The sequence below is a fragment of the Giraffa tippelskirchi genome, chromosome 8, assembly GCF_054371585.1.
Source record: "Giraffa tippelskirchi isolate mGirTip1 chromosome 8, T2T-mGirTip1v1.2.pri, whole genome shotgun sequence".
Lineage (NCBI taxonomy): Eukaryota > Metazoa > Chordata > Mammalia > Artiodactyla > Giraffidae > Giraffa > Giraffa tippelskirchi.
This window is the reverse complement of record NC_137282.1, coordinates 88772111-88787310: the sequence shown is the minus strand read 5'-3', so window position 1 is coordinate 88787310 and position 15200 is coordinate 88772111. Positions and strand designations below refer to the sequence as shown.

At 38.6% G+C, this 15200-nt stretch overlaps 2 protein-coding genes across 2 annotated transcripts in view; one reads left to right on the top strand and one right to left on the bottom strand.

Moving 5' to 3' along the window:
- Positions 1-15200, bottom strand: part of LOC145516423 (uncharacterized) — a 581394-nt gene that overhangs the window by 75939 nt on the left and 490255 nt on the right. The gene's annotated exons all lie outside the window — the stretch shown is intronic.
- The window catches only part of FGF10 (fibroblast growth factor 10), a 93997-nt gene continuing 81514 nt past the window's right edge, over positions 2718-15200 (top strand). Inside the window, exon 1 of the mRNA XM_081517989.1 lies at positions 2718-4242. Within this exon, the coding sequence (XP_081374115.1) occupies positions 3903-4242 (340 nt within the window). The 5' untranslated portion in view covers positions 2718-3902. The remainder of the gene's footprint in view (positions 4243-15200) is intronic.

Below are 15200 nucleotides of genomic sequence, written 5' to 3'. Positions count from 1 at the left end.
TCCTCAATGGCTGCTGCTATAGTCTTGTTTTTAAAAGCCTCCATAATTTCTCAAGACATCAGGTTGAACAAAAGGCCACATCTATTTCCCCCAATAAAGATTTAGTTTAACATTACTGGATATTTTTAGGGCAGAGAAATAAAGCATGCCTTCCAGAGGTTGGAAAAAAGAGAAAAACAGCCTTTTAGAATTAGTTGGTACCACTATTCTGAAGTTTGTACTGTCCTTTTCAATCCTTGCAGAGAAACAATTAATAAAGGAATCCATTAAGACCTGATTATTGCTGCTAAAACAGGAAGGTAGAATTTCAGTCCTTTGAAGTAACTGAGAATGATTCAGGCCTCATTACAGAGATATAATCTACATTCATACATTTATGTTAGTGATTCAAATCTATTGGGAGAGATTGAATTCCGTTAAATAGTGCATCTTTCCTGTGGAACTTTTCTCAGGCTTTCTCCAGCTAACCTAAGAGGTGACCTAACAATGCAAAGCAGTAGAGTATTTAGGGATTCGACTGTGCTATAAAAGAAAGGCTGTACAGAAAAGAGAAAGAAGAATGAGATATAATCTAAAAAGCTATGTCAGCTTTTCCTTTGGACTGTTTCCTAAATGCCCTTCCTGTCATCACGATGTACAGAAGAGCCGCGAAAGGGCTCTAGAACTTTTAAACACTGCACCTGCTGCAACCAGATTTTAATATGGAGTTTTCAAGATGTGTTTTTCCCATTTAAGACAGAATAAAAACACAAAGTTCTAGCTTAAAGGTTTGAACAGCTTCTCCTGGATAAGAAAGTTGATAGATGTCTGTATGTGTGCTGCCTGTGTGAAAGAGACAGAGAGAGAGAGACAGACAGAGACTATTTTGAGATTGGAGGTAGGGGGGGAGATGTCTATTGTCAGTTAAAAAATAAAAATTAAAGGCTCTTAAGCTGGCACCAGTGTTGTTGATGTCCAGTGTAGAGAAACCTCAAAATAATAACTTCCTGTGTTTTGTAATTTTTCATGGCAGGATCTTTATTGTATGGTTTCATCAAACATAACTTTTAAAAAAGTGTAGTTTTAATTAGTTGTACATTCAAATATTTGGATTCTGCTGAACTGGACTGAAACTCTAGTTCCTCAGCAACACTAGACTTTTTTTCAGGCATTTTTTTCAGCTCAGGTATAAAACTATGAACTAGAAAATTGAAATTAGTACCATGAGCTTATTTTTTAAATATCCAGGCTTTAATGAAAGAACCAGACTTGTTTGACACAGGCTCTTTATTTGCTTAACTCTCTAATTAATAGCTACAGAAATCAGAGCTAATTATATTAAATATGAAAATCTACTGTGTTCACCACATTGTCAAAGTCTTCTAAATAAGCATTGTAGTGTTTTTTTTAAATAATGCAATTAAAATCCCTATTCTAGTATTAAAATGTTCTGCTTCAAAGACCCTGAATGCACAGGAAAATAGAAAAGCATGTGTGTAAAGTCATTTTTCAGGTCACCAAACAATGATTTGCAATATTCCTAAATCCCATTTCCAAAGCTAGATTTTTTTCTTTGCATTTTCTCCTGTTCAGTGTGGATTGAGACCAAATGCACATTGTAAGGGCTGTGGTTTGTAGTATACACACAAGCTCGCCTGATTAATTCTCTCCAAATTACAGTTACAGAAGTCAAACTCCCAATTCATCTTGAATTGATTCTCCCTCTTAAAATAACTGCCTAAAAATCAGGTTGAACCATATGAAATTGCCACTTTTGAAGGTCAAAACCCATAAAATATTGGCAATTTCATGTGTCCAACTCCCTCACATAAATACTTTATATGATTTATCTTCAGTGGCTCCTCCTGGTCAAGCTTTCCCTAGTTTAGAGTTGTTCTTGAAGAGATTCTCCAGGAATTCTCACTCAGATTTGAAAGGATTATCACAGTATCTCCTTCTTTGTGCCTCTTAATCCTTGGCAAAGGCTTCCTAGTCTGGGACTTCATTCTGTCTGTACCTGAGACATGAGCAAGTCTGTCAGCGATGAAGGAGTTGCAGGGTGGTGAGTGTGAAAATAAGAGGGTGACTGGTGGTGCAGTTATATTGTAAAATAGAGCCTTTTAAACATTAAATTTGAAGACAGAAGAAAAAAAAAATACCCCTTGATGGCAAAGTGCAAAGGAAATTGCCTACCAAAACAATATTCTGCCAAATCGTACAGTTAAATCTTCGCAATCTCAATAAAGGCAAATTCGCTTTGAAGTGCACGCGTTATTCTGTAAATGACCCTTGTGAGCAATTAGAAATCGGTCATTTCGGTCCCTGATTTCATTTGCGCCGAAAGGGGAGACTTTTAAGGGTGGTGATAAATCTCCCTGAGCTTAAAAGGCAGAGAGGGCCAAAGTGTGAACTTTTTACTTCAGCAACGGAAGCGAGAAATCAGAGATTCATTAAAGCAAGAGACCTCCTTGGAAGCTGGCAGAAGAGGAGGAAAGGAAGCTAATTATGTCTTCCTTTTCTCTGCTTGTCCCACCAGTTTATAATCTGCTGCTTTAAAAGGTTTATCCTCAGCATCTTCTGCTTTCTCCCTCAACCCTCCCCTCCTTCTGGGAGCGAGGGGGAAAAAAAAAAAAAAGTCAGCCAAGCACCAGGCTCCAGGTGGCTCTCAAGTACTTCACTGCCAAAAGAAAAAAAAAAAAAAATCGTACGCTGGAAAACAAGTGAGAAAGGGGCTCCCCAGAGGGGACTGGTTCAGACTGGAAGACAGCAACATTCGGAAAGGGCGAAGATACAGCTCGCACCGGTAACCCGCGCGCCAAGCACAGGGACGCTTTCGCTGCAATTAGCCCGAGCTGGAGGCGCTGGCGGAGGCTGCAGGCTGCGGCGGCCCCGGGGGCCGAGCAGGGTCCCGCCGCCCCCGAGCTCCGGGCAAAGGCATCACGCTCCCTTCTCCCCGCTCCCCTGCTCTCCCCCGCTCTCCCAGCCCCTTCCCCCTCCCTCTCCTTGGCGTTCCCAGCAGCCGAGGGTTTCAGATGTCCCACCGCCGTTTGACCCCCTCCCTCCTACCCCCCCCGTCCCCCCCACCTCCGCTTCTCCACCCCTGCAAATGAGGTTTGACCGGCGGAGGCAGAGCCCACCTCTGGCTTAGAATCACTGACATTTAGACTCCAGGCTTCAACCTGTTTACAAGCGGGCTTTCCAAAGGAAGGGGGGTGCGGGGGGGAGGGAAAGAGGGCCAAACAAAACACCAGCCGCCATCCCCCCCGCCACCCCAAACAAGAAGTGACTTTCTGGAGGCTTCAAATCAACAGGCACCACCAAAAAGAGAAAGCAACAGGGGGAAGAAAACAACGGCTACCCGGGCAGCCGCCTCCGGTTCTGACAACTCCGAGGGACGCACTTTCAGAGCTGGCTAGCGAACGGGGGTTGGTGCGGAGAGGGACCAGACGCTGCCAACCGCACTGGGGCGCAGATAGCTCCCCCAGCCTCCCACCCCAACCCTTTTGGGTTTTGTTCAACGTGCTGTCATCTGTTTTTCAGACTTTTTTTTTTTTTTTTGCATTTAATATGGTGAAGAAAGGAGTGAAGAAGAGAACAAAGTAAACTCCTGGGGGAGTGAGGAGCGAGGGTGACCCGCACCACCACCGCCACCACCAGCTCCTGCTACTGCGGCCACCCACGTCCACATTCACCAGGAGACCCAGGCGCGCGCGGCAGCGGATCCCAGAAAAGAGCGAGGAGAGGCAGCCGGCCCTTCCGCGGAGTTATGGATGTTGGTGCTTTCACTTCTGGCCAGATCCGAGCCCAGAGGGAGCTAACCAGCGGCCGCCACCTCCAGCTGTCTCCTTGCCTCGCACCAGGTCTTACCCTTCCAGTATGTTCCTTCTGATGAGACAATTTCCAGTGCCGAGAGTTTCAGTACAATGTGGAAATGGATTCTGACACATTGTGCCTCAGCCTTTCCCCACCTGTCCGGCTGCTGCTGCTACTTCTTGTTGCTGTTCTTGGTGTCTTCCGTCCCTGTCACCTGCCAAGCCCTCGATCAGGACATGGTGTCACCAGGGGCCACCAACTCCTCTTCTTCCTCCTCGTCCTGGTCCTCCTCGTCCGTCTCCTTTCCTTCCAGTGCGGGGAGGCATGTGCGGAGCTACAATCACCTCCAAGGAGATGTCCGCTGGAGAAAGCTATTCTCTTTCACCAAGTACTTTCTCAAGATTGAGAACGGGAAGGTCAGCGGTACCAAGAAGGAGAACTGCCCGTACAGTAAGTAACAAATGCGCGTTCCCCTCCTTCCAGTTATCCACCCCCACCCCACAAGGGGGGTAAAATCTGTTCCAGATGTGGCCAGCTAAATATTTACGTCCCCAACTCCTGTAAAATGATTAAGTGGAATACTTTCACACTAAATCACCCCCCCACCCCGCCCCGTGTATACATTGTGCTGCCGCACCGCCTCCCCGCGGCGCGCTCCCTCCACACCCCCCACTCTCTTTGCCACCCCATCTGCCCTGTCTCCTTGGCTTGTCACTCGCAGGATCACGCAGGGCGCCCAAGAGTTCCCTCAGTGCATAGATGCCCCTCTCTGTCTCCTTCGTCCTTCCCCACCTCACCCAAGGTCTCCTTTGCCTCCCTTCTGGAAATGGCTCAAGTAAACACATTTTGTTCTTTTCGCTGGCAATCTTATGAAGAGTTTCAGGACAGTTTCCTCAAGCTGAAAATAATTATCCGCTGTCAATTGTAGGGACTTTATAGGAACTTTATTTAAGAGAGAAAAGTCAAAATTCACTCCCTCCCCACCCCCATCTCTTTACCCCACGACCCGTCTAGAGAGGAGGAAAACATTTTTCTGGTTTTGATTTTTTGTTGTTGTCGTTGGTCCCTCTTGTTCGTTTGAGCGATCGCAGTCCACGAAGTTAGCTTTTCAGGCACCACCGCTGCTATTTGTCTTCTGCCTGCCTTCTCTCTTGGTAACATGACGCTCATGTCTGCATTGTCAATAGCATATGCGCTGCTTTGTGGTGTCCTGTTGTACTCCTTTCTTCTGAAACCTCTCATATTGCAGAGGCATAGTACTACAGTGCTATAAACATCTGGGACTGGAGTCACACAGACCTCACACAAATTTCATTGTCATCCTTTTATTTTCAAAGTAAAAGTCATAAGTCTGTTTCCATGGTTATAGTTTATCCCATAGGATGAGGTTTCCTCCTCAGTACAAAGTATGCCCCTATCCTTAGATTTCTTGCTTTTTTCCTTTCTCCTTCTCTCTTTCTTTCCTTCCTTAGCTCTTTCTCTTTTTTCTTTCTTGCAGGGATGTGGGCTGGGTAGGGGGAGAGAGAACTAGAAGAGGAGGGGTGGACATTGTGCCTCTTCTTGAATCAGTCCAGCAAAGCCAGATTACTCTGTTGGCTTCCTTTCCTGCTTACTTTCAAGTGGTGAGACTTATTCAACCTCTATTGATTGCAATTTGAAAGGATCCTGAGGCTATGTAATGGCACACTGAAGACAGTAGACAATGACTTTAAACATCTTTAATGACCATTTAGCATTATCTCCATGGTGCTTCCAAGTCACCTTTTCAAGGGACTTTGTTGTGTCAATTGTTTGGGATTTCCAAGCATATATTAATATTTGCTAGCTAACTTAAATATGAGAATCATAGATTTCAGATTCCCTAGCCCAGAAAGTATCTGGTATTAATGGGGAAGACAGTTAACCAGAACTTAGCATTATCATTTTAAAATAAAGATTTATAAGAATAAGAATTATTTTTCTTATTTGGGTACTCACATTCAAAATTAACTTCTGTTCCTCCTCAGCTGCTACTTCCATGTACTAAAATTAGCAATATGTTTACAAGTAATAAAAATATTTGTATAAGTGTTTTAAAGTATTCTATCTTATGTTTATCACGAGAGATAAACCTGTACTCCACTACCTACCTATATTTTTCCTGCTCTTATTCATTAGAAATAATTGAAATAAAGTCAGTTATGATGACTGATTTTGCTATAATTCGTTACATGAATTTATTAGATGTGATATAAAATGTTAGGTTACTGATTTAAATTTTTAATATTTTTATTCACTTCTAAAACAAAATAGTTAGGTACCATCCAGGTAGGATGATAGGGAAGAAGTGGTCCAACACTTACTGAAGAGTGAGCTGGGGCAGGGACTGAAATTTTTCTTTGTATTTTTACTTCATGGAAATAACTCAAAAGAAATATAATAAAGTTTCAGAGTGTCATTCTTGAGCAAAATTTTTTTACAAATAACAATGTTATTGCTGTATTTTAAGTGTCTTTATAATGTGATGTAAGGACCAATCTATAGTAGTTTATTTATGTGTCTTAAATTACTATTTTCTAAAATAATGTATACTGTGTGATTAACCATTTAGTAAGACGGTTTCCAGGGTACATATTAAAATATATTTTTACAGTAAGAACTATCTGCAAAGAGAAAAGTATATGATTTTTATCACATAAAAACAAGTGGAAATTTTTCACCCTGTCTAAAGTACACTAATACGTCTTCCATGTGACAAATTATACCTGATAGTCCTTGTTAAAATTCTAATATCTTATATAGTAATGCAATTCTCATCAATAGTTGAAAATGAAAGGAGGTGGAGCCTGCCCTGTTAATGGCAAACCATAAATAATTTAGGCTTTCCAAGAACATCTGTATCAAGACATAACAAGTGAATAGTAGAGTTTGGAAAAGCTTTAATTTCACATGTGGCTGGGTAATCAGAATGCTGCTACAATTTCCAGCTGGACTGATTCAGCTGAACTACATGGTATCATTAAGATATTGTCTAAATGTTGCATAATTACATGAGAACAAACTTTGCCATGCCTACAGGGTAATCAGCCAGCCAGCCCACCAAATGGTAGCCTGTTAAATATTAGGGTATCTAACCTCTGAAGTTCCTTGTCCAAAACCACATTTCAGTAACATTTTCCTAAACAAGTTATTAATTATTCTCAATGTACAAAGCTGTTCTTTTAAGGTTTGCTTATTTGAAGCTTAATTTTCTTTGTTACTTTTGACCCTAGTATTATTGCTGCTAAAATACAGTAACAGCTTATCTCAGAGGCTACATGTTTGTGATGTCCTGAGTAATTAAACGACTGTTTCAATGGCTTTCTGCCAGCAAAATGCTAACAAAAGAGAAGTAAGGAAATCACCCATTAGCACTGCAAAATCATTTTTAGCTTCTACTTCCAAAGTTGGATCCCAGAAATTGGATGGTTCTAAAAATATTACGTATGTTAGAGAAACTCTTCTCCATTTCAAGTGACTATTATAATTTTTTAGTGGTGGGGTAATTTTTGTTTGCTCCTTTGCCATTATGTGAGAGTAGAATAAAGGGAGCAGTGATGAATTATGTTTCTTCTGCTAGAAGTCTGAGAAAGCCTGAATACTTTAGAATAGCTGTGGTGTATCTGTCACTAGATATGCTCAGGCTCATTTAGGTTTGTTTTATCATTCTTTACATCTAGAGCTTTGCCCTTGAAACATTACCACTCGGCTCCAGTTCTGGCCTACTAGAAAGGCTGGATACAGCTGTTAGGTGCCCTTGCAACTGGGACTGGTGGTCTTATTTCTGGATATGAGTAAAACAGCTGTGGGCTACTCCCATGATTGTCACTTATAGACAAGGGGAGTCTAGTGAAAAGAAAATGCATCCCTAAACTTGAGAGAGTCGAAGATAGATATTTTCAAAATGGAAAGCCATACCGCTAATTAGTATTTTCAGGAAAGGAGTATGGAAGATACTAGAGAAATCAGTGTGCACTGAGTATGAAGGCTGTGCCCTATTTCTTAAATATATACCTCATTTGACACTCATAATCATTCTGTGATTTAGATAAATCCACATTTTTCAAATATGAAAACTAACCCTCAAGAAAAGTAAATTGCCCAAGGCCATTCAACTGGAAATTGACAGAGCCAGATTCAAGCCAAAGTTGATTTGGTTTTATCACGACATTTCTTCTACCTATCTACTACTGGCAACTTTGATGTCAATATATCAGAAGTAGATGTCACACAAACCTCTAAAAAACAAATTATCCAAATCCTTAATTGCTTCTTGCTATGTACACCAGTTTTTCCTCAGAAGGAAATTGAAAGAGGAGTAAAATGACAGTGGAACAGAATGAACTATGTTAAAGTTATCACTGCAGGTGGCAACATGGTATCAGACAATGTTAGTGCATTCTCTGTGTGAAATATCGCTTTTGATATTATGTTTGCATATAATTGCTTAGGGCACACAATATACACATACATCCATCTCACAGAAGGCGTTAGAAATACATGACTAAGAAAAATCCATGAATATCATTGAATATAGTAACAGTTTACAGCCGAGGACCAAATGTTTCATGGTTTCCACATGTAAAAAAACAATTTGATTGTAAATACAAGTGTGAAATTGGGCTGTTGAAGAAATTTCTGATGTATGACTCTAAAAGGAGCAAATCTTAGAGACCTAAAGTTTTAAAATGACTCTGCAAATCAAAAGGTACTTCACCGCATAGAAATGATAGATTATTGCCCTGTACTCAAGGTTGATGGTATGACTTTTTAATCAGGACTAGAGCTTATTTTGTAGGCTTCCCTGGTGGCTCAAACGGTTAAGAAGCTGCCTGCAATGTGGGAGACCTGGGTTCGATCCCTGGCTTGGAAAGACCCCCTAGAGAAGGGCATGGCAACCCACTCCAGTGTTCTTGCTTATTTTAGGAAGAAGTTAAATAAGGTAAGGATATCATTTTTGAGGAAAATAAGGACTCGAATATTATCTCCTGATATGTAACAGTTTTCTGGGAAGAAAACATACACAGCTTATGATTTCCACTGGTAACTTATTTAAGTTGTAGTTTTTTTCTAGAATTTGGTTGCATAATTTATAACTGGCAGCATTTAATCATGAGGATTGAGGATTTATGAAGGTGGAAAGCACTATTTAACGTTTACATGACACTGTCCTGTTACCTTTACTGCATTCCTACCATATGGACCCTCCACTTTGATGGATTTATCATAAGCCCATTAAAAATCCACAATTACAGAGAGTTTCCTCTTTATAAACCTGATTTATAACCATCTACTAGAAGAAACTCAAGAGAACAGTTGGCAGAAATCACATGCCAATAATGGAGTATGAGAATTCAGAGACCTCAGTCTCTAGATTTTTGGGTAGCTTTGTAATCTAGTACCAAAAAGTATGTATCATTCTTTAAAAATAAGTTTTTTCAACGTGTTGTTTAAGCACAGAACTTAAAAGAAGAATTGTGTTTTATACAATGAAGGAAACCCCATTGCATGCATTTTTCTTCTACATTTTTTACTATTCAATTTAGAGAGAAAAGCCTCAATCCAGTTAATTTCTTCATTTTTTAATAAACTTATGGTAGAACCTGAATGAGCATTTTAAATTCCTATGCAATTACCTTAATGTTCAGAGGCAAACCCCATTTATTATTCAAATGTCTGACTTTCCGCAAGCCAAAATGTTGGAAAAAAGTTGACGGCTCATTTGAAATGGAACTAATATTCCTCACGTTTATGAGCTGTGTATGAATATCTCCATCTCTCCTAAGCCTTAAATGTCTGTATGCTTATCCAAAATAGAGTACAAATGATATTTCTTTATTATGCTTCAGAAGGAAGAGTAATACATGTGTATTAGTTCAAAGTGATTTTAATCTATCTTAACATTAATTCTGTGAACTTTGCAATGAAGAGTAATTCAGATGACATTTTTAGTATTACTATTCCAACATTTGTCAGGATTAATAGTTGATGTTTGCTTAATGTAAGTAAAATATTAGCATTTCCCTCCCAGAAATTAAAGTTCTCCTTTAATTTTCCAGTAAAATTGGGCATACAATTTATGTTAATGTAATTTTAACACAATTTTATTACAATCTAGAAAAGTAATGAACCTCATTTTGTCTTAAGTTGTTTTATGCAGAAGTATCTTAATTTTTCATGTATATTGCAAAGTATTAAGATCATTTACATTTGCCATTTGAAAAATGGTGTTTATTGCTTGGTTTTGCAGACTAAAAGCACTTGCTTTTTGTAATTGGCACTCTTTTTTTGTCAGTGCCTGTTACCTCTACCTGTGCTAGTCAGTCAGTTATAACAAGTGATAACCTAGAAACATGCCTTTAAAATCGGTGTAAGAATGTATACCAGCATCTTGGGAAGCCACCAGTGACACTCTGATGCCCAATTAATAAACAAAAAGTGTCGATGTTTTACAGAATTAGTTTAAAACCAAGTATTGATTTAGTCAGATTTTGCACAAATAGAATGTTCCAGGATATCTAAAGGGGAGCTGGGTCCCCCACAAAATAATGGCTTTAAAGGTCCCCTTCCTTTTAAATCAGGTCAGTTGTGTTCTTTTCTTTGAACGCTATGTTCTAATTGGAACAATAAATCAAAGACGACACTCAGAGTAGATTCCCATGTAAGGTGGACAACTGGACAGTGACTTTTTACTGCTGCTAACACGTGCATCCAATTACCATTTGATAGATTCATGGTGTTGGCAGTAAAGCATTGCCTCATTTTATAATTCACCTAATAATTCTTCAACCTAAACCTGTCTACCTTTACCTATATCTAATCTGTCACTATGTGTTTTATCATTAATGAGGAATTTTCAAATATTTAGCATGCTTCCTACAATGAACGATGACATTAAGATATTAATGAATCATTTAACTAACCATACTAGATGAGGTAAAGTATTGATTAAGTCAATGTACCCCCAACTTCAAGTAACTGTCAACTAAATATAACCTAATAATTTCCCTACAACTTAATTATGAATAGTGTGGGCTAACTGGAACTTAATTCTAAATAGCAAAATTTAAGAGCTTTAAAAATAAATTGGAATTAAATAATCGTAATGGCAAACTTAAGAATTTTCTAACAGATATGTTTCTATGATCATTATTGTTTTCTTTCAAGATCCTTATGTTAACATGTTTTTGTAATCAACATATATTAATATGGTAATAAATATATGTTAGTTCATCCTTAACCTTTTTTTGAGGCACTGCCCTTGTTTGAGGATAACTTGACATTTTCATAGAGTCTACAATTCAAGGCCCATCAACTGCTTTCTAATGTTTCTATGAGGCAGTTATATATCTGAAATATCAGTATTGTGAATCCTTGATACATTATCACTCTTTCACTACTTCACTATTTTCTCCTCCTTCTTTTGTTTTCTTTTTTCCCCCCTTTCCCTGGTTTCTAAACCCCTTATATTTCACTGAAGTAACGGAAAGTCATCCATCTTCATTCCTTAGCATCCTGTGTTACATTTAGAGCCAGTAGCCTAGTCATTTTTGGATGTATAGCATCCAAAACATGTAGTTTATATTCTATGCATAAAAATCTTCAGCAATGCAAATTCCACATACTTTAGCAGGTGCCTCTTCTCACTTTGAATCTCCAATGAATTCTCCATTATCCCAGCACTCAGGCCAGTTTCTTATAGCTTTGCTATTAGTGAAGTGAGCAAACCACTTCTGAGAATGGATGGTAATTGTCTGGTTACTAAGTCATCAATCTGCATTTTCCCTTCAGGTTAAGTATTCTGTTCCAGTAACTCTCCATACATGTTCATTTTACCTATCTTCTAAAAATTGTTCTAGTATATGCAACATTTACTAAATACTTTGTCAATTTTGTGAACTTTTTCCTTTTGTCTGGACTCCTATAAGAGAAAGTAAAGATGATTTAGGAAATCAAATATTACTTCACTTATATTTTAATCATCATTTATTTCAAAAAGTTGAATACTATTTTGGAGGTCTTTGTGCTTATGCGTACGTGCTAAATAGCTTCAGTAGTGTCTGACTCTTTGTGACTCTATTAACTGAAGCCCACCACGCTCCTCTTTCCTAGGGATTCTCCAGGCAAGAATACTGTAATGGGTTGCCACGCTCTCCTCCAGGAGATCTTTCCAACCCAGGGATCAAACCTGCGTCTCTTATATCTCTTACATTGACAGATCAGTTTGTTATCATTAGTGTCATCTGGAAAGCCCCTTGGGGATGTTTTTAATATTTCCAAATTCCAGAATTTTACTTAAATTATAAAGCTCCTCGGTATAACCCTGCCATTTGTAGCTCTCTAAAATGAAACCCATGTTCTCATTTTAATATTGGTTATCAAAGAAGAATAATGTAAAATGTATGTGCATTTGTATTTCAGGTTGACCAAATATAGAAATGCACATAGCTTTATTAGAAAGATACTGAGAAACTGATAGGAGTTAAAATTTAAATTCATAGCATATGTGTATTCACATACTTCTCTCAAGAAAGAACTTTTGGCACTGATTGCTGAATTAGATTTATTTTTATTATATGCAGAATCTGACTGTTTGCATATGTTAGATTGATTTGTTACTATAATAATAATTAAAAGCCAAGCTTCTTTCTATAATTAGTTTCAAATTATATAGATAGGCAGATATAGATAGATGGATTCCCAAAGCCTAAATAGCTTTGATTTACTGATAGAATTATTAAAAGACAAATTAATATTCTGCAACATGAGGAAACATGACACTAATTTATATACTATTTATGTTTTGAAGTGAGGTATATTTACAATGTGATTAATAACAGTAATTAACAAGGTTGTTGTTCAGTCACTAAGTCGTGTCCAACTCTTTGGGTCCCCATCAGCTGCAGCATGCCAAATCACCAGATTTCTGGGGCATTTTTTGGAACGTCTCTGTAGAAGGATATGATTGCTCAAATATGAAATATGAAAAGAAAAAGTGCTAGGGATATTAATCAGATTATGGCCTAAGAAGTTGACGAATGAAACTACATAAATGCTTTAAAGCTGAATCAAGAGAGATAATAAAGAACATAATAATTAGAATGTTAGAAACCAGAGGAAAAGCAGAAGAGTCCATAGAGCATTTTAGACACAGACTGTGAAAGGAGGAGGAGACGGTTTGCTGGAGTGATGAAGACAAGGGTTTTGAAGTCTCAGGAAGGAGATCAAACTAATGAGTAGCCCTGCAAAAGGGCTGACATGACAAGAAAGGTGTGAGGGAAATATAACCCAATCCCTGGCATTCAACTGGATGTTAAATTAACTGAAATGAGAACCTGCGATCTAAAAGGAATCCCACAGAAGTAATCGCAGCCATGGTATCAGAGTAAGGAAGGCTAAATCTGAATTTCTGTTGAGGAGGCAAAAGGGTGGAGGGGTTAAAAGTGTGGGCTTTGATTAAAAATGATTACAGCTATGGGCCTGGATCAAAAGTAAGCTTTGTAGACACAGAAGTGGGTGCATTTGAGGCTCCAAACTGCCAGACAATAGTGTATCACTTGGGCAAGTTGTCACAGTAGAACAAGGGTAGTAACAATACCTACCTGTTTTCTCGATGGTAAAGACGAAATGAGATCACTTATTCATTCAACAGAAATGTCTTAAGTGCCTGCATTGTGTCAGATACTATCTGACACTAAAATACATGCTGAACAAAGATAGTTTTGCTCTTGCAGAGCTTCACTCTACAGACAGTATCAAAAAACAAACAAACAAACAGATACGTGATGAAAAATTGGAGTAATTGTATGGGAAGCATGCTACTCTAACAGAAAACAATTGGTAACTATCCCAGGCTAGAGAAGCCTGTTGAAGGTGAGAGGTAGGAAGACAGATAAAGCATGGAGAGAGTTTGGTGCCTCCTCCAAGAAGTACAGAAAATGAACACTGAGCCTGGGGTTTAGTGAGAAAACTGGAGAAGCTGGTATTTGTAAGAGCTTAATGGTGCCTTCATCAAATGAGCATTACACAAAGAAAAAGTATGATGCATCCTCTTATTGCAAGGATAAGTATCAGGAAAGCAACAAGCAGATTATTTGATGAAATGAGAACTAAAAATAATAGAATAGAAGAAAGAAGGGATGAGGCATGCCCTTGGCATTTTTTAAAGGCAGAAATGTTAGAACATCTGAAGTAATTTAAGATTTAGAATTGTAGTATCCATAATGTTCTGAAGGTTGGAGAAAAGCCCAGAAGTCTGGTTCATTAAGAGACCAGGCACATTAAGAGACCAGCAGACATTTGAAAACTGAAGAGGACTACTCTAGTGGTCCAGTGATGAAGAATCCACCTGCCAATGCAAGAACGTGGGTTCTATCCCTGGTCCAGGAAGATTCCACATGCCCCAAGGCTACTAAGTCTGTGAGTCCAAGCTCTAGAGCCTGTGAGCTACAACTACTGAGCCTACTCTCTGCAACTTGAGAAAGCCCATGGGCTGCAATAAAGACCCAGTGCAGCCAAAAATAAAATAAATAAATAAAATTAAAAAAAAATAAAATTGAAGATAACTTGAGAAGAGAGTGAAGAGCTAAAAATAAAGAGTAAAGAAGGTAACAATTGTGTTCAAGGACTCAACAATAAAAGAGAATAAACAAAAGGAAAACAATAACAAAAAAAGTAGGGACAAAACAGATAACCATGAAGATTAGAAGAAGACAGATGACTGCATTAAATGGAAAAATAAGTGACTCAGTTCTTAAATATTTCAAAATAAATCTTATATTTCAAATTATGATGTGGTTTTGAATCAGGACAATCCCAGATGCTCAGCTCTAAGGAAATTCTGTAGTTAAGCTTCTATTTCTCATCCCATGCCTGTGACCTTTTTGACCCATACCCTCAAAGGGTTTGCAATCTAGAGGGGGAGACAGGAGATCTTCGCAGGCAGTTGGAAGGTAACACAAGGCAGCTTACGCTAAATTCCAAAGAAGCAGGGTGGAACTTAAGTAAACAGTAGCCTGTAACTAGGGAGGGATGAATGACAAGGGGAGTGTCACACTGAGGAAAAGGAACTCCAGATAGGCTTAGATAAGAAAAACGGAATAAGAAATATCCTAAAAGAAGGCACGGAACCATGTCGTCACAGAACCTGACATGAGACTTTTAGAAAATAACAGGCAGGTCAATGAGGTGGAGCAGAGTTTGCAAATCACTGGGTGTCTTATGATATATAAGCAAAATATGCCAGAATGTACCATCATGGGAGAGCAAAATATGTAAATATCCTTAGATTTAAGGACTAGGTTTTCTGCTAAAATATTACATTTACATAGTTTGCATTTAAAATTGGCCTTCTCTATTTTATATTTGTTTTATTTTTTGAAGTAAAAAAA